The 16055-nt window shown below is 40.1% G+C and overlaps 3 protein-coding genes across 6 annotated transcripts; 1 reads left to right on the plus strand and 2 right to left on the minus strand.

Moving 5' to 3' along the window:
* Nucleotides 1-419: 419 nt before the first annotated feature.
* Nucleotides 420-5822, minus strand: LOC135585811 (transcription factor E2FB-like). 4 transcript variants are annotated; one of them, XM_065129015.1, is made up of 15 exons: nt 5182-5822; nt 3659-3851; nt 3380-3439; nt 3176-3261; nt 3024-3112; nt 2868-2922; nt 2676-2728; nt 2549-2599; nt 2414-2462; nt 2216-2281; nt 2031-2107; nt 1693-1924; nt 954-1020; nt 798-874; nt 420-702 (listed from the first exon to the last, which is right to left on the minus strand). In XM_065129015.1, the coding sequence occupies exons 1-15, from the start codon at nt 5749-5751 to the stop codon at nt 685-687; spliced, it is 1743 nt and encodes a 580-aa protein (XP_064985087.1). In that variant the 5' UTR covers nt 5752-5822; the 3' UTR covers nt 420-684. The 4 variants fall into 4 exon arrangements, with proteins under 4 accessions (XP_064985087.1, XP_064985090.1, XP_064985089.1 ...); XM_065129018.1 differs by having other exon boundaries at nt 420-874; nt 3719-3851; XM_065129017.1 differs by having other exon boundaries at nt 420-874; nt 3695-3851; nt 5182-5821.
* An 81-nt stretch (nt 5823-5903) lies between these two features.
* On the plus strand, nt 5904-11043 carry LOC135624920 (uncharacterized). The gene is made up of 6 exons (XM_065129019.1): nt 5904-6270; nt 6392-6480; nt 6557-6835; nt 6941-7102; nt 10098-10187; nt 10418-11043. The coding sequence occupies exons 1-6, from the start codon at nt 5966-5968 to the stop codon at nt 10609-10611; spliced, it is 1119 nt and encodes a 372-aa protein (XP_064985091.1). The 5' UTR covers nt 5904-5965; the 3' UTR covers nt 10612-11043.
* Nucleotides 11044-13365: 2322 nt separating this feature from the next.
* LOC103968371 (E3 ubiquitin-protein ligase PUB23) lies at nt 13366-14812 on the minus strand. Its single transcript, XM_009381552.3, has one exon. The coding sequence runs from the start codon at nt 14709-14711 to the stop codon at nt 13512-13514; it is 1200 nt and encodes a 399-aa protein (XP_009379827.2). The 5' UTR covers nt 14712-14812; the 3' UTR covers nt 13366-13511.
* Between the last annotated feature and the right edge of the window lie 1243 nt (nt 14813-16055).

Genomic DNA, 16055 nt, shown 5'->3' on the forward strand with positions numbered 1-16055 from the left:
GCAGCTTAGGTGATCATGAATAGGTAGAACACGAACAGTTAAGCAGGTTAGGTGATCATGCCTATTTTCTTAATTACGGTTGAACGGAAGAGAGAGTTGACACGCGTTGACGAGTGGATTGGATCATCCGGCTTACCTCCTAAGGAGGTTGGTTGAAATGGTACGGTGATATGATTGCCTAGGCATTTGCTTGTGGATGCTTAGCTCCCAAGAGGGGACAAAAGCCGAGAAGCATGACACCCACCCTAGGACATGCATCCTCAACATCTACCCAGCTAAGCTTTGCTTAATACTGGCTTCTTCAACGACACACCAATTTTGCTTGGCATCATTCAATGGATGAGACACAAAGCCAGACTCACCAATATACCTAGCTTTGTCCATATGATCCATAGATTAACATCTGGTATGACCACAACTCAAAATGGCAACTCGAGCAGTACAAGACCTTCATATATAGAACAGGAGGAAAGCCTCAAGGAAACGAAAGATTACAATGTGATTGCAGGTCTAATCTCTAGGCCAAAATATCATGGGATGACCCACAGGCCAGTTTTTGCCAAAGGACAGATTGGCAGATTCCTCTTACAGAGACTTAGACATGTATATACCATAACGTTCACCAAATCCACTTGACTGCCCCAAATAATAAGCATTCCACAGTATCTTCATCAACCTTTGCATTTAGAACGGGGAAGCAGACTGCTTCCAACACAAAAACCAGTCCTCAGGCTTCTGAGTTACATAGTCCACCTATCCTGCATTCATCTAAGGGAAGAATTTGCATCTGAAGATACCTCAACAACACCAGACGGAGCTCGTGGTTGAGGTGTGTTGGCACCACCTGCGCTGATGTCATCCCATTTAACCTCTGCTGTGGCTCGAGTTAAGGTTCCAAAAAGATGGTCAACAGAGAACATAAAAAAAAGAGAGCAATGTCTTAGAAAGGATGCATGCAGTCTTCCACATATCTGTAATGCTAGCACCAGCATCTGATAGAAGCCAATAATCAGCTTCGGTCTGCAGCACATAGTAAATCAACCAATGTTAATAGAATTTTCTTGTAATCCATTCACACATTCTGTAAACAATGATGTGCAATGATTTCACCAATTATTTTTTCCGTGTACAGATGTAGGTGACAGATCAATTGTAAGAACCAGAAACATAAAGCAATGTAAGAACAAATGGAAGTCTAATGGTGCTTTCTACTTCTACATCCTTGAATATTCTGAACAAGAGGATGAAGAAGCAAACTGTTTCTCAAAGAAGAAAGAATTTTCATAACAAGTCAAATATTATGCAGATAAGGTACAAGTGCATATTGAAGACAGAAGCTTCATGCCATAGGAATTACACCAGATCTTGTCAATAAGAAATTAAGATAAAGAAATAAAAAAAAAACAAGAAGAAAAAACTACCATTATTAGCTTCGTTATAAATTATAATAAAACTAAATTATGGCTGATTGGTTTATGTCAACTTATTCTGGAGGTGGATCATAATTGACTGCATGTACAAGTCTTGAAGATCTACATGACTCAAGTCACCATGGTGATATATTTCTAGCTAAGAGATTTTGGCTTCAGAGAGTTAGTATCGACAATGAAAGTCGATCAAAGCCATCACAGACAAATGAAAGACCATTATAAGGATTATGTTGTTTAAATCTGCATCTTCAAAACTACTTACATCAATGTCTGAAGGAACAATCTTCATCATACCACCATCAAAATCCCGTGAAGAATTTACATCAGACCAGATCCTCTCGCTGTGTTGAATATCAAGCTCCATTCCATTCCCTCTGCTCTCTTCTGTGACAAATGGCACCATGTAGTTCTCGACAGATCCTGAATTTGATATGGGAAGGACCTTCGGGGGCATCTCAACACCACTCATCCCCTCATACTTGTCTTCAAATTGACTAAAGAAGAAAGAACAATAGCAATGAGAACATAATCGATGGCAACTTGGGCATTCAACTTGCTTATAGAGATAGAAATTCCAAATAAAAACAGAAAGAATTTTACCTCACAAGGTATACATCTATAGCACCCATAGTGCTTCTTAGGACAATCCGGTATCTCCTCTGAGGATATTCCTCAGCCTGCACCACATGATCATAGAACTTACAAATATTTGTATGTATTTTGTACTATTCAAAACTAGACATTGAACTCTAAGTTACTTTTTACTAGACCCTGCTATTGCTCACCTCATCAGGATCTGGAACTTCAAGGGTAGTACCATGAGGTGCTTTAATTGCTATTAGTGTTTTGTTCTGCATATTAGAGATAATACAAGAATTGCAGGTTTATTTACACTTTACAGCACCTAATATCTGTTTTCAGTAAACAAGTTACATCTAAGATAAACTATGGGAATTAGAGTTCCAAAGCAAAAAAACTGAAACCTGAAAGCAGGGAAGGAGCGAGATATCATCTTTAGTCACGTAAAGCCACCTAAAGGCAAACAGATTTTGTAGCAATTGAGAGCAGAAGTTAAACCAACATCTCTAGCATACATATGCATTAACGAAGATGCTTACTTATGATTGCTTTCATCTTCACTGAGGTCCCTCAGTCTTTCTTGCATTTGGCTTCAAATAACTTATAATTTTCACCATGATTGATAAAACATTTTAAAAATCTACTCGCTCCAACTATAATATTCACCTGATAAGCTCATCTAATCTGCACTCCTCCAATGTAAGTTTGTCAATTTCTTCCTGAATAAACAATAAAAAGTGGATTCACATTGTGTTACCTTTTCCATATTAAGTGACTACATAATGGAGCAACATAAGAACTAAGTAGACTGCAAAGTACTTTCGGTAATCAAGGAAAAAAAGCGCACGTGAATCACACCTGTAAAATCGAAGCATCATCATCAACCTCAACTGGACCCATGTCATCTAGTCCCCTGGCATTCAACATCATATTGTGCTGAGTTCTTCATAGGTTGAAAATCTCACAGAAGCACACAGAAACAAGCAAAAATCTGATAAAAAAAAAAGAAGTTACTTCCAAGAGATCCTGTTCTTAAGTGTTTTCTCTACAAGTCCAATGCCTTCAAGAACATTAGTGATGTCATATATCCGCCTCTTTTGCACCTGTACAGATATATTTGTTAAATTTGGATAACTGAAGAAGTACTTAGCAGTTAATGGCATTACCTTCAAAATTTCTGTGGCTTTATTCAGATCAAGGATGCCATCTTGTGCATGTCTAAGCAAATTGATAAACTTCTTGGTCAAAAGCCCTTAAAAAAAATGAAGAAATATGATCTTCAGTAATACAGGAAAACAACATCCAGAATAATTCGACAGATTAACTAATTGATTCTTCATCAGTATCAGGTTAACAATGGACTCAATCACCTAGGGAGCTATCATAACGACTATTTCCAACTGCAGTAAGATTGTTGCCAGGAGGTGAACCTGCAAATGGCCCAATAATAACAATAGTTATGTTCAAATATCTACACTAAAAGAGAACTATTTTTCAATCAGGACAACAAAGTTTGATCATCTGATGAGAACTTCAACTAGAAAGGCAATTTACAACTACATGTATCGAAGTAAGCGGTGAGTGATTTTTTCCAAATGCTAGACCTAACCATGTTGAGTTGATAAATTAGAATAAATAGATCGACTCACCAGCATATGACAGAAGGGTTTGAGTGCTGGACTTACTGTGCTTAGAAATCTTGGACTTACTATACGTCTTTCTTCCTTTTTCTGACACCGGTGTGAGTAGAGGACTTGTGAATCCCACAGCATATCCAGTGCTAGTTGCCCGTTCGTGCAGTACTTTAGCTTCATTATCTTCTTGTACAGACTTTCTCTTCAACTACATATTGTCAAACAATGATTGGCATTTTAAACAACTAGAAGAAAAAAAAATAAAAATTTGGATAAAGAAGATGATATATTATCATCAAACTCTATGGCAAAGCCTTGACAGGACATATCTTAACAACATGCTAAAAATTCAACATTGCTGAGGAATTACCATGCATCTAAAATTTATCAAGTGTAGGACACACTACATTCAGAAAAGCAACAAAGCAAACACTTCAGCTAATGAAGATTGCATTGCCACCACCATGCATTGGGCACCGGTTCAACAGTATCTGGTGCAACAAGATGTGGAGAAGAACATGTAAGCATCATCATCTAGGACTTGGGTCTAAAAGTGAAGTGTTTCTGCAATCATTTTAAAAGAGTAACATCACTAGTTACTGGAATCAACCTCTAATTTTCCATAGCAAAATACATTTTCAATTGCAAAGGGATATCAATGCTATCCTCCCCAAAACTGAAGAAATGGGTTATTATTTAAATTAAAAACGACAGTGACTCTAGTTAAGGCCAATTTCCAAATGAAAAAGGATCATTACTAACCTCAGCCTCTTTCAAACTTGAATGCAACCAAGTTCTCTTTAATTTTGTCAAGAAGCTAACAGAAATAAGAAGGGAACAATAAACAAAAAAGATATGCATGCTTACCAGAAAATAGTAATCACTCAAAATGATCTACAAAGTTTCAAAATTGTTTCATTAAATTTCCTACATCTCATCCAGCAGCATTCAGCAAACACTGCACGAATTTTACGTGAAAGAAATTATACAGAAAGTTCAATAAATAGGAGATGATGATTCTATTTCCAACTCACTGCTCCCGACCACTCAAGATCAATCCTCACCCACCAAGAATTCTTACTGATCCAAGTTATCTATGGTTACACACAGCTACTTCTGAATGGGATATCGAGCAAAAAGTGAATACATGACATTGCATGTCCCCAGGAGCACCTTCCGGGAACTCCATGGGGACAAGGACCCATGAGGAACTCGAACCTAGATCATGACTAAAATGGTAACAAGGTAGAGCTAAGCTTGGACGGTTGCTAACCTATCCTAATTAACTTGAGACAAACCTACTACGAATGGAAATAATTTATGCAAGAAGTTATATAGCACCTGAATACCAAATTGGCAACTCCTTAATTGGTCCACCTTGACGATGGAAAACACCAAATCACTCCGGACAATAAACCTAAACCAATAACTATCGACAAATAAACAGTAAGTAACACAAATGGAGCATGCAGTTAAGGAAGTCTTTTAGTTCAACTCAAGGATAAAAAAAGACCGACAAACCTCCACCAGAAACTCACAGGAGTCTTAATAACCAGCGCATCGGCCATGTCGTCTCCGGCGCCCGACCGACCGACGGCGGCTGAGAACCCCTGATGCCCATCCAGCAAGACGAACGGCGGTCTTGACGAGGCAAACGGCAAGCACTGCTTTGACGGCTGAAACATCTGCCCTGGCTGCTGAGCCGGTTGCTTCCCAGCTGCCTGGATGCTGGACATCAACCCGAACCAGATCAAACCAACAATAATCCAGCTAGAAATCCCCGATCCCGCGGCGAAAGCCAAGAGATCGGCTGCGGGGACGAAATCCGGGCCCGGAACCCTAGTTCTGGTCGAATTTGACGGCGGAAGCGGTAAGGCGGAGCCGATCTCAGGGGGTTGAAGGATTCTAAGATAGATCGGCGGCAGGAGGGGCGATCGGACTAGAAGCGATCGGAGGGAAAAAGAGAGGGCGGGGAGCGGAGAGGGAAACAAGAGGAGGAAGAGCAAAACGAGGGGCGGGGAAGGAGGGAAATCATAGCGTTCGGACTTTGGATAAATATATGGAGGGAAGGCACGAACCCAATAAGTGTTATTTAGGCGCCTTCCCATGTAATTCTACCACACAGTAAGAAGCTTGAGTAAGTCGAGGGATTAATTACTGGGCTTATTGAGCTTAATTCTAATGTCTTGTTAGAGATCGCTTTTGTCCTCTTACATACTTATTGGGCTTAATTAGGCCCATTACAATGGAACTCGATAAAGTCGGCCGCGCCGGACTCTTCTCCGATCTTTTCATACGCATTGAAGTGGAAGAGAAGCAGCGATGGAGGCCGGCGGCGTAGGTTGCGGCGGAGGCGGAGGAGACGGGTGGAGTGAGGCAGTAGAGGACTTGGTCGACCGCGGCGATGTCGAGGGGGCCATCTCCGTCCTCGAATCAGTGGTCTTGAGGCTGCAAACCCTGGATGGCCCCCCGTCGCCATCCGGCGATCTCCGCCTCGCCGCCGCCCTCGGGGATCTCGCCGACCTTCACTCCTCCCGTGGCTTCTCCCTGAAGGCCGACGAGCTCCGGTCCCGCGGTTTCGCCATTCGTGCCCGCGGCTCCGTTCCGCCTTTGACCCCGACATCAGGGTAAGCGCCGACCTAAAGATCGAAGAATTAGGCATGGCGGCGCTTTCGACTTTGACTCTTGAATGGTTTCTTATAATTCTCGTGCTGGTTTCGTTACTTTTTCATTTCTTGTGGATTAAAGGGGTTCTGAGCCAGTGAGGGAGAAGATTTCGCCGCAAGAAGAAATTAGGGTTTCAACTCCTTCTAGCGACCACGAAGAAGACGAAGATGGTACTTTCTTGCGGCCGTTAGCTGGGGATGTTAAATAGTTTAGTTGATATCAGCATTTCTGGTGGTAAATGTGCAGATTGGGAGGCAATTGCAGACCGTGGCATCCATGACGAATCGTTGCTATCTTCGAACACTGGAGATGGAGAGGCATCTAGTTCTTCAAGGAAAGATCCCGAGGTGCTTGTAACTCCAAAGAGGCGGGGAAGGGGATCTTTCTTGTACCAAAAGAGTTGCTTGTACAGTGAACAGGTGGATGCCGTGACCCTTGCCGATGACAACTCGAAGTTGGACATTGAATCAATTGAGGGTCATCAACGTCGTGCTGAGGACGATGCAGCAAGCGGGGGCAGGAATTGTGAGTGTTCTTAAGCTTTAATCTGCCGTTCTTGATTAGCTTTGGAGTCTTTTTTCATCAGAACAGAAAAAAAGGGTTGAATGTGATATATTTCTATGTTCTTAGCTGGATATGGTACCAACCATGTTCTTGTGCTATATGACTTTCCGCCTAGTACTCGAACAACGGAGTTAGAGAAGTTCTTCGAGAAATTCAAAGATGGTGGGTTTGCTATCCGATGGGTCGATGACACTGTTGCACTTGCAGTTTTCCGAACACCAGCATTTGGTATGTTGTATGACCTACTTTCTTTTTGACAAACATTTTTTGTTACAACTATAGTTTGAGGGTTATTATCTAAACACTTGATATCTCCTGCATGAATCAAATGGTTGGCAGTAAAACTATGGTGTTTCTCAGTTGTCACTAAAGTCAATTAGCAAGATTTTGATCTCTTGAGGCAGATGCCAGTTCGAGTTAAGATCTATCTTGATCTATCATGTCAGAAAGATGAATTGTTTAGTTTTCCTTTGCCATGAAAAAGGGTTGTAGTCCTGAAGGTTTCATTCTTGATGACATGTTCGAATATGCATCCATATCGTGAAGCTTATGGTTGCTGACATTCACATAACTTTAATTTTATGCCTAACCAGAAACTTTTTATGACTAAACCTGAAAATTCAGTCTTTGATCAGTTGGCATGATTCCACATCAAGGATTTGGAATCTCATGATGCCTATAATTGGATAATGCACTGAAACATGCCTTTTCTATTGTAACAATCATACTTCAAAAAGGCTGCCATAGACATAGTGCTTACTATGATTGCTCTAAAAAGAAGAAAGTCCAAATGCAGATTTATTATAACAGAGTAATAAATGCACCACCTGGAATATATGATATATATCTGTCACCGAGAGCAAGTCTATGGATATTAGCAAGAAGCCTATGAATATGTGCATGCCTATCTATGTTCTGGAACATGCATTTGAATAGCATCATAGTCATGGGTGTTTGAACAAACTAAAATTTGAGATCTCCTTTAAATCTCAATAACAGTTGTGAAGCCATGTCGTTATGCAACTACCAGTCGCTCATAATGGTTCTTTTATCTATGTATTCTGAAATCCATTTATGATTCGTTATTTTTATCTCATTGGCCATTGTGCTTTTCTTTCAATAGATATTAGATTTGTGCCTAACTATTCTTTATACTCTTTTATAAAAGGATTTTGTCTATTATGATTTACATGTAACACACGGATCACGATGCACAGGATCAGGATGTAGGAGAATTTGTCTTAGAATAGATGTTTTGATTCAAAATAAGAGGCAGCTCAGTTTATTTTTTAGCTTGCAATACCAAACATTGTGTTGTGTATAGAATAACAATGTATTTGATTCATCATATACATGTTCTGACAAAAAACCATTTCATTTCATCATGGGATTGAAATTAGTTGATGATAGTCAATTTTTTTTTTGTCAAAATATTCATTTGTTCATCATAGTTTGCATCAAGGTCTGCAATTTCGTATCGTACCGGAGTTTCGACGTTCGCTCGGTACGGTACGAAACTGTATATCGAGCGGTATATCGCTCGATATATATGTATATGTATATATGTATATAATCCGAAAAAGGCGACGTCACCGAATGTCGCCTTTTTCTAATATATATATATATATATATATATATATATATATATATATATATATATATATATATATATATATATATATATATATATATATAATTTTATTATTATTTTTTGTTCCGTCGGGTAGCGGACAGTCCACGTACCGGTATGTCGTCGGACCGGTACATACTATCCGTACCGGGCGGTATCATTCGGTATTGCCTACCTTTGTTTGCATCATGTAGATCTTGATGTTATCAGAATTCTTAATTTATGAGTTGTATGGTGGTAATCGTGTCACCAAAAAGAATGACTAAAGTGGTAGATTTAAGGCTGGTATTACCCAGATTATAAATTGTCTTATTGTACTGTCAGAGATACTGATATTTTGGCAGCATTCCGAGGAACTTCTCAACTAGATGTCTTTTTGAAGGAGGAGCATTATATGGAATCTGTTTCGTGATTTAAACTGCATTGCATCCTACTCATCATGTAAAAGAAAGGAGGAAGAAAGAAAATATTTGATTAATGGCTACAGGATCTAGTCAATTTAGGCCAAATGTTCTTGCCTCTGAAGAGCCACATTTGATAGTATAAGTTATCGAGGGCTAGGATTCAAGGAGTTTGGACCCTTTTATGTTTTAACTTTCACCTCATATCTCCAATTTCATTATCCCATGTCGTCACTGTAGCATTTTTATGGTATTCATTCATTCCATCCTTTAGAAGCTTTGTTTCCCTGTTTAAACCGATACGAAATCTGAATTTTTACAAGCAGGATAAGAAATGGAAGACTATGCTTCGAGGGTTACATTGCTCCTTCAGAAGGTTCATGCTGTCTTTGTTACTCAGAATCGATCAAATTAATCAGACATATTTCTGCTTCCTTGAGATTCTTGCCTTAGTCCATCAAACAAAATCCTATATATATATATATATATGTGTGTGTGTGTGTGTGTGTGTGTGTGTGTGTGTGTGTGTGTGTGTGTGTGCCCGTGCGTGCACATGACAAGCAATTCAAAGTGAGCCTCACAGTTGTTAAGTAATAATAGGTTGCAAGAGCATTCATAGTTAATTGCTTATACTAACATTAGACTCGTTTAAGTATAGTGACAAGTAATCTAAGAGAGGTGAAACTAGGTAAAGGTGAAAGAAGAGACTAGAGAAATTATCCCTGAAATTTTTGGGTTACTAGCTGACCATCCAACTTTCCTTAATTGGTCAACTTTGATCTTCTAAAGATAGGATTCCCCAATAATTTCACAAAAGTGCTCAGATCCATTCAGAAATTTGGATATTAAAGAAAGTGGAAGCAAATTGCTATTGTGCCTATCCAACAACTCTTACCAATAATTGGAATGAGCAGCACATGTACATTGGAACTATCATATATGACACTTTAGATTCCTCTTTCAACTAATGGGAAAATAATTTATACTGTTTAATGTACTGAATAAGTTTTATATTTAAAACCAATTTCTGGATTCCTTAGAGAATTGAAAACTTCAATTTTCTTTATTTTTTTTTTGAATATTTTGATATTGTAGTTTTCTCAACAGAAACTAGTCTTAGTTATTTTTTTAAAGTTCAGATGGTCTTGTTAATAATAATATGGCAGATTACAATACTTGTTTCTGGTTGCAGCACGTGATGCTCAAAACATCACTCACTATCCATTCAAAGTCCGTTCTCTGCAGGAGGATGATAACCTGTGGAACCAGATCTGCACCAAAGGTATACTGTTTCCTTTCCTTTATCTTTTACATTTTTCTGATGTAACTTTTTTTTTTGTTTCTTTCGCTGATATCTGCCACAAACTGTAGGGATTACACTGTCCAGAACTTTCTGGGTAGCCTTTTCTGTTGCAATTCTTTCTGTTCAGTTTTACATCTTATTTTGATGTTTGCATGTGATTTTTAGCTGTTTGTACCTTTGGTTACTTAAACGGAGGTTGGAACTTTCAGATCTGGAACCTCCTTACCCGAGGCCTAAGACTTCTGCAAGAACAGCCCAAAGGTTGATTGCTCAGGTAGTGGGAATAAAGCCGTCTACCGAATTCGGGTCTAATGATCTGAGGAAACAGGAAGAAGCAAGAAAAAATCGAATAGTGACTCGGAGGTCCTTGCGTGATGATGCCTGGGGCTCTGATGATCCGTAGCAATTCATTGTGCCAACTATGATAACTCATTCCTGCAATCAAATGTCTGCACTTGGGAAGACATTGTGCTAGGTGCATCACCATTGGACCCAGTGATTTGAGACACTCTCCGGGTGTTTCTTGTTGATTGTGGGGTTGATCTTACTTGGAGAGATTAGTTCTCGTGAAGTTGTCAACACAAGTGTGACAGGTTTTTTTTATCACCTCACTTGTAGGCTGCTGAAATTATTGCGTGAAAAATTCATAAATTTTATTTTCTTCTCCCTTCATCAAGTAAAGAAGATTTTTAAGGATTGACATTTTATTCTATAGGTGCGCATTGACAAGCCACTGTAAGTTGCCTGCTGAAATACCTGTGAGATCTTGGTGGATATTTTTAGACTGCAATTTGTATCTTGTTTTGGTGAAAATTTTACCTTGTTCTTTTGTGTCCGGTGTTGTTTTCATATACTAATGGTAAATAGTGGAATGAGATCAAAGTGGTAATCAGATAGTCAATCTCATATTCTCAAAAAGCATACGCTCTTAACATCAGTCCGCAGCGCAGCTCCGACCGAAAGTAAACGCTGACCAACATCGAATTAAACCACGTGCCACAAAATGACGAGTCATCAGGGGCAACACCTCTCCTGCTTTGTTGATTTCCATCCCACATCTCACGCGCATAGCCTGGAGGAGTATTCCAGAATCATTGTACACAGCATATGAACTTGATGGAAACGTACAAGCGTTGGGTTTCTGTGGGCGGAGTGGGGCTGACGGGTCAAAGTAAAGAATGGAGGAGGTCGACGCCGTCATTTGCAGCCATAGGCCGTCGCCCAGCTTGCGGTGGGAGAGAAGGCCGTGCGACGAGGAGCGTGCGGCTGATCGATTGATTTTATTTGTGGTCGGATAGAGAGCGGAGGACTCGGTAAGTAGATGATGGCCGCTGATTGGCGGACGCTCGACGTTGGAAGCGGGAGTCTCATTGGATGACCAAGCCAACCTCTCTCTCCCTCTTTCGTTCTCTCTCTCTATTGGCGGACTGTAGCGTTGGAGGTGGAGTCTCATTGGCTGACGAAGCCAACTTCTCTCTCCCATTGGATGACAAGCCAACCTCCTCTTCTCTCTCATTCCCTCCATAACCCATTACTCTTAGTTTTTGTATCGAATGGTATCTAATTCAATGAACGTTAATCTTATCCCAGTAATACCCTAAATGAATAACAAAAATTATGTAAATAAACAAATTAAAATAAAAGATAATATTGAATATATTTACTACAAAATAGACATAAAAGGAAAAAAAAACACCTATAATTACGTGAGAATCTTCTAACATCTTCTTTCTTTTGCCTTCTCTTCTTACCACTGCTTTAGAAAAAGACAGCAACACAATTTGCAAAGCTGAGCGCATTCTGATCGAAAGAGTCTTTACTATTTAGTTGAGACGTTGTCATCATGATACTGGTCAACTCCAAAGAAGAGAAACAACTGGTGATGCTCCGCTAATTTCCCAGAAATTTAAATTGACACTGCTCATCATCATCATCATCTTCTCCATCTCGCACAGCTTCACGACCCATCGACGTCGATGGCAGACAAGTTGATCTGCTGACCGTGATTTCCGCAGACCAAGTAACATTTGGCCTCCTCCTTTGGTTGCGATGGAACTCCTGCAATAAGCTGACACCATTGACTTTGGCGTTCTGCATTCAACGGATACCATCTTCGTTCGCGTGGTCAAATACAGCAGCATGCATATATCCATGGAAGGAAGATGGTGACAGCACTCCATTTTATTGCGATGTTGGAATTCCAAGTTAAGAGTCTGGAGGTTGAAAAGTGGTGGCGGTGTCGATGGGAGTTCCATAACACTGTGCTGCCATTTCTTGCTGTTCCTTTTGGAATAGTAAGTTCTTGGTTGCCGCACAATATTTACCTCCATGCGGATTGCAGTACTGGAATTGCCATCCGATCAGAATGAATCTTCTTTCTCGGATGTAATGTAATATATTATATTTTGAGATTCATGAAATAAGTATAAAGATAAAATAAAAAAAAAATTCCCACGTGAAGGAATTCTATTAAAAGAAAAAAATTATTGATAATTAGGGTTTGATTGTTTTATATGTATCTCTATATTTTTCAAGATGTATTATTTTGTATGTATTGATACTTAAGGTAAGAGAAAATACATAAATTTTTCAAGATTTATGTTTGTCTGAACGAGAATAACTCGAAGATTTTATGATCCATCTATATGACGAAGAATTTGATTTTTTTTCAAGTAAACAGGAGTTATCAAACAACGTCAAAAAATTTTGTATTGACTTTTCTCATGTATTTTTTATTTATTAATTTCTAATTTATTCTTTCCATTTCATGTTCTTTTCCCCTCCCTAACATTTACCCATTTTTATATTAATGTGAGATTAAACAGAAGTATTATAGAAACTCCAATCCATAAACAAATATACTAAAGATAACACCACCTTATTAAGACTCTTTATCGAACCTTAGGAATAAATATTGCTTGGATGCCGACTTGAATGCATATAATGCAAGTCAACAACAACAACAATAACAACAAATAATTTTGCATAATATGGTAATGTAACTAAAACCAACATGAAGGGAAAAAGATTATTTTTATTTTTATAAACGATAAGTGACGAAGGTAGAATACGAGTCTAAAACCATACGATAAACTATCAAAGTATTTATCGACTAAGCTAGTCGACACATTCGAAAAGATTAATTATTGCCGTAGAATAGTTAAAACAGACCCAACCATTCTTATAGTACTGATTTCAATGCATTGGAAACATGAATACTATCCATAGTTAATGGAAATAAGCATACGATTTATGTAGAGAATGAAGTGGAGAAGAAGAGTTTTCTCAAGTCATTCGATGGAGTCATGGATAGGAAGCCAGCAACAGAGGTGGCAAACAGGGAGAGCTCCTCCAAACCCTAGAGTGCAGCTTCAGTATCTCCTGCGCCTTATCCTTGAGCCTCACTCCACAGTCCACCTGAAGCAGCAAACACAGCTTGGACACCGCCCCCACTTGCAGCATCTCCTGCAGCACCGGCGGCGACGGCGACAGCTTCGCCACCGAGCACAGTATCCTAGCCGACATGGCGCTCGCCAGCTTCGAAACCCGGAGTATCTTCTTCGACACCACGGAGATCCCCGCCGCGTGCGCCACCACCTCCGCCCGCCCCTCGGCGCACCCGCAGAGCTGGTCCAGCACCGCCAGCAGCATCTCGCACCTCCTCCTCTCGGTCTCACCCAGCAACAGCTCGATCAGGACGAAGACAGCTCCGGCTCGCACCGCCTTCACCTTGTTCCTCTTGCAGCAGCAAACGCCGGCGAGAATCTGCAGCGCGGCCTTGGTGGCCTGTCTCGAGACCTTGTCCTGCAGCCCCTTCACGATCCCGGAGAAGAACTCCTCTCTCAGATCTGACATTTTGGACGGGGACATGACAGGGACCAGAGATTTGAGGAGGAGGAGGGCGTAGGCTTGCGACTGGTCGTTCCGTTGGCTCAAGATCGACGTTAGCGTTCCGATGAGATCGTCGTTCCTTCGAAGCAGATCGAGAAGGCGTTCTCCCGAGATCTGAAGGGAGCACAAGATAGCCAGAGCTTCATCGCCATCATTGCATTCCTCTTGTTCTCTTATGATCGAGACCAAGAGATCAGCCGCACCGGATTCCTCGATGCACCGTCGGTTGCGATCGCTCTCCAACACGACGCTCTTCAGCCTTTGGAGAGCGTTCATCCGCGTCTGCGGAATCACGACCTCATCGAGGATGGCGGCGACCTGGGACTTGTCGACCGTGGGACGGGGAGTCGGGAACCGCTCCACGCCGTCCGACGCGTGCTCCACGCACCACGCTTGAATCAGCCGACGGAGAGTGTGGTTCGGTGTGAGGTCGAGCTCCGGGGGCAGCGGTTGCTTGGTGACGGGGCAGTCGCGGTGCTTGCCGGAGAACAACCACCGCTCGATGCTCTCCCGATCGTACGTTATGCCGGTGGTGACGGTCACCGGATCCCTCATCATCTGAAGAGATATAGGACAGAGATAGTATTCTGGGACTTCAAGTACTCCTTCCATGAAAGCCAATGGAAGAAATGGAGTTCTCCAAACAGTGATCACACTGCAGCTCTGAGACTATGGCTATCTGAGGAAGAAGGGTGAGGCGAGAAAGGCAGATATTGAAGTTGTCATTGGCAGCTCAAGTTTCAATTGGGATAGGGTTTTATACAAATGTGTGTGTGTGTGTGAGAGAGAGAGAGAGAGAGAGAGAGAGAGAGAGAGAGAGAGAGAGAGAGAGAGAGGGAGAGAGAGAGAGAGAGAGAGGGAGAGAGAGAGAGAGAGGAAGTCAATGCAGACTTTTCTTCTTTGATAAGAGTAATTGACTTTATTGTATGTGAGTCTATATAGTATTTTCTGTGGGTGTCTCGAAGTCATATATTGGCTTTCAGATCTAAAATTCTATCTTTTGACTTCCATTTGTATGTCATTTAAAGTATATATAAACAGCACTTATTGGTATGACTCTTCTTCATGTGGTGGTTGTGGTCAGCAAACAATTCTACATCATTATAATTGTTTACATATATGACACTAGAAAGAAAAAATTTAAGTATATGCATGCACATAAAAATTTGGATAATATGAAAATATTTTTTTTTTAAATTTTGAGATCTTGATCATATTATCGTAAGTCAACATTTTTACTAACTACGATAGCCGCTGTGATTGAATTCAAGGATATTATCGTAGCTCGATATCGATTGACTAATTTCTTAGATAATTATTGACTTAGTTTTGATGATTCAAAAAATATATTTAATACTCTAGTTTATACAATATATGATTTTTAAGTTTAGTTTGTATAAGTGTGTAGTACTATAGACATGAAATTTGGATGGTTTTGAATGAATGCAATACTAATATGCTTCATCATTTCCAAATGATAACAATGTGGTAGATTCATGTTGGAGGCTGGCACTTGAACTCACTTAAATGGCTTCTCTCTCACTAATGGTTCACGCTCCTCCACGCTCTTCACACCATCCTCCTCTTTTGACCCCTCCCTCCAAGCTTTGCCATGAATGAGTTCATAAACTGGACATGTAAACAAAACACTGCCACTTATTCCTCTACAACACCAATACTACTACCTCACTGTTGGTGTGACATAAAACACCAAACAAGTGTGTCTTTGTGCCTAATGACCCCTTTGAATATGGACAAATAAATAATTGTATTTTTGATTTTTTATTATTCATCCATAATCATTCATAAGTTATGAAGATAAGATTCGATCGTAAGACCTTACTATTAACTTAAAAAAAAATTAATTAATATTTTTTAAAAGATAAATAATAAAGACAAGAACACATAATACTTACATATTAGTTTGCCAATTAATTTCAATTTCTGGAAAATAAT

This window comes from Musa acuminata, chromosome BXJ2-10 (genome assembly GCF_036884655.1).
Source record: "Musa acuminata AAA Group cultivar baxijiao chromosome BXJ2-10, Cavendish_Baxijiao_AAA, whole genome shotgun sequence".
Lineage (NCBI taxonomy): Eukaryota > Viridiplantae > Streptophyta > Magnoliopsida > Zingiberales > Musaceae > Musa > Musa acuminata.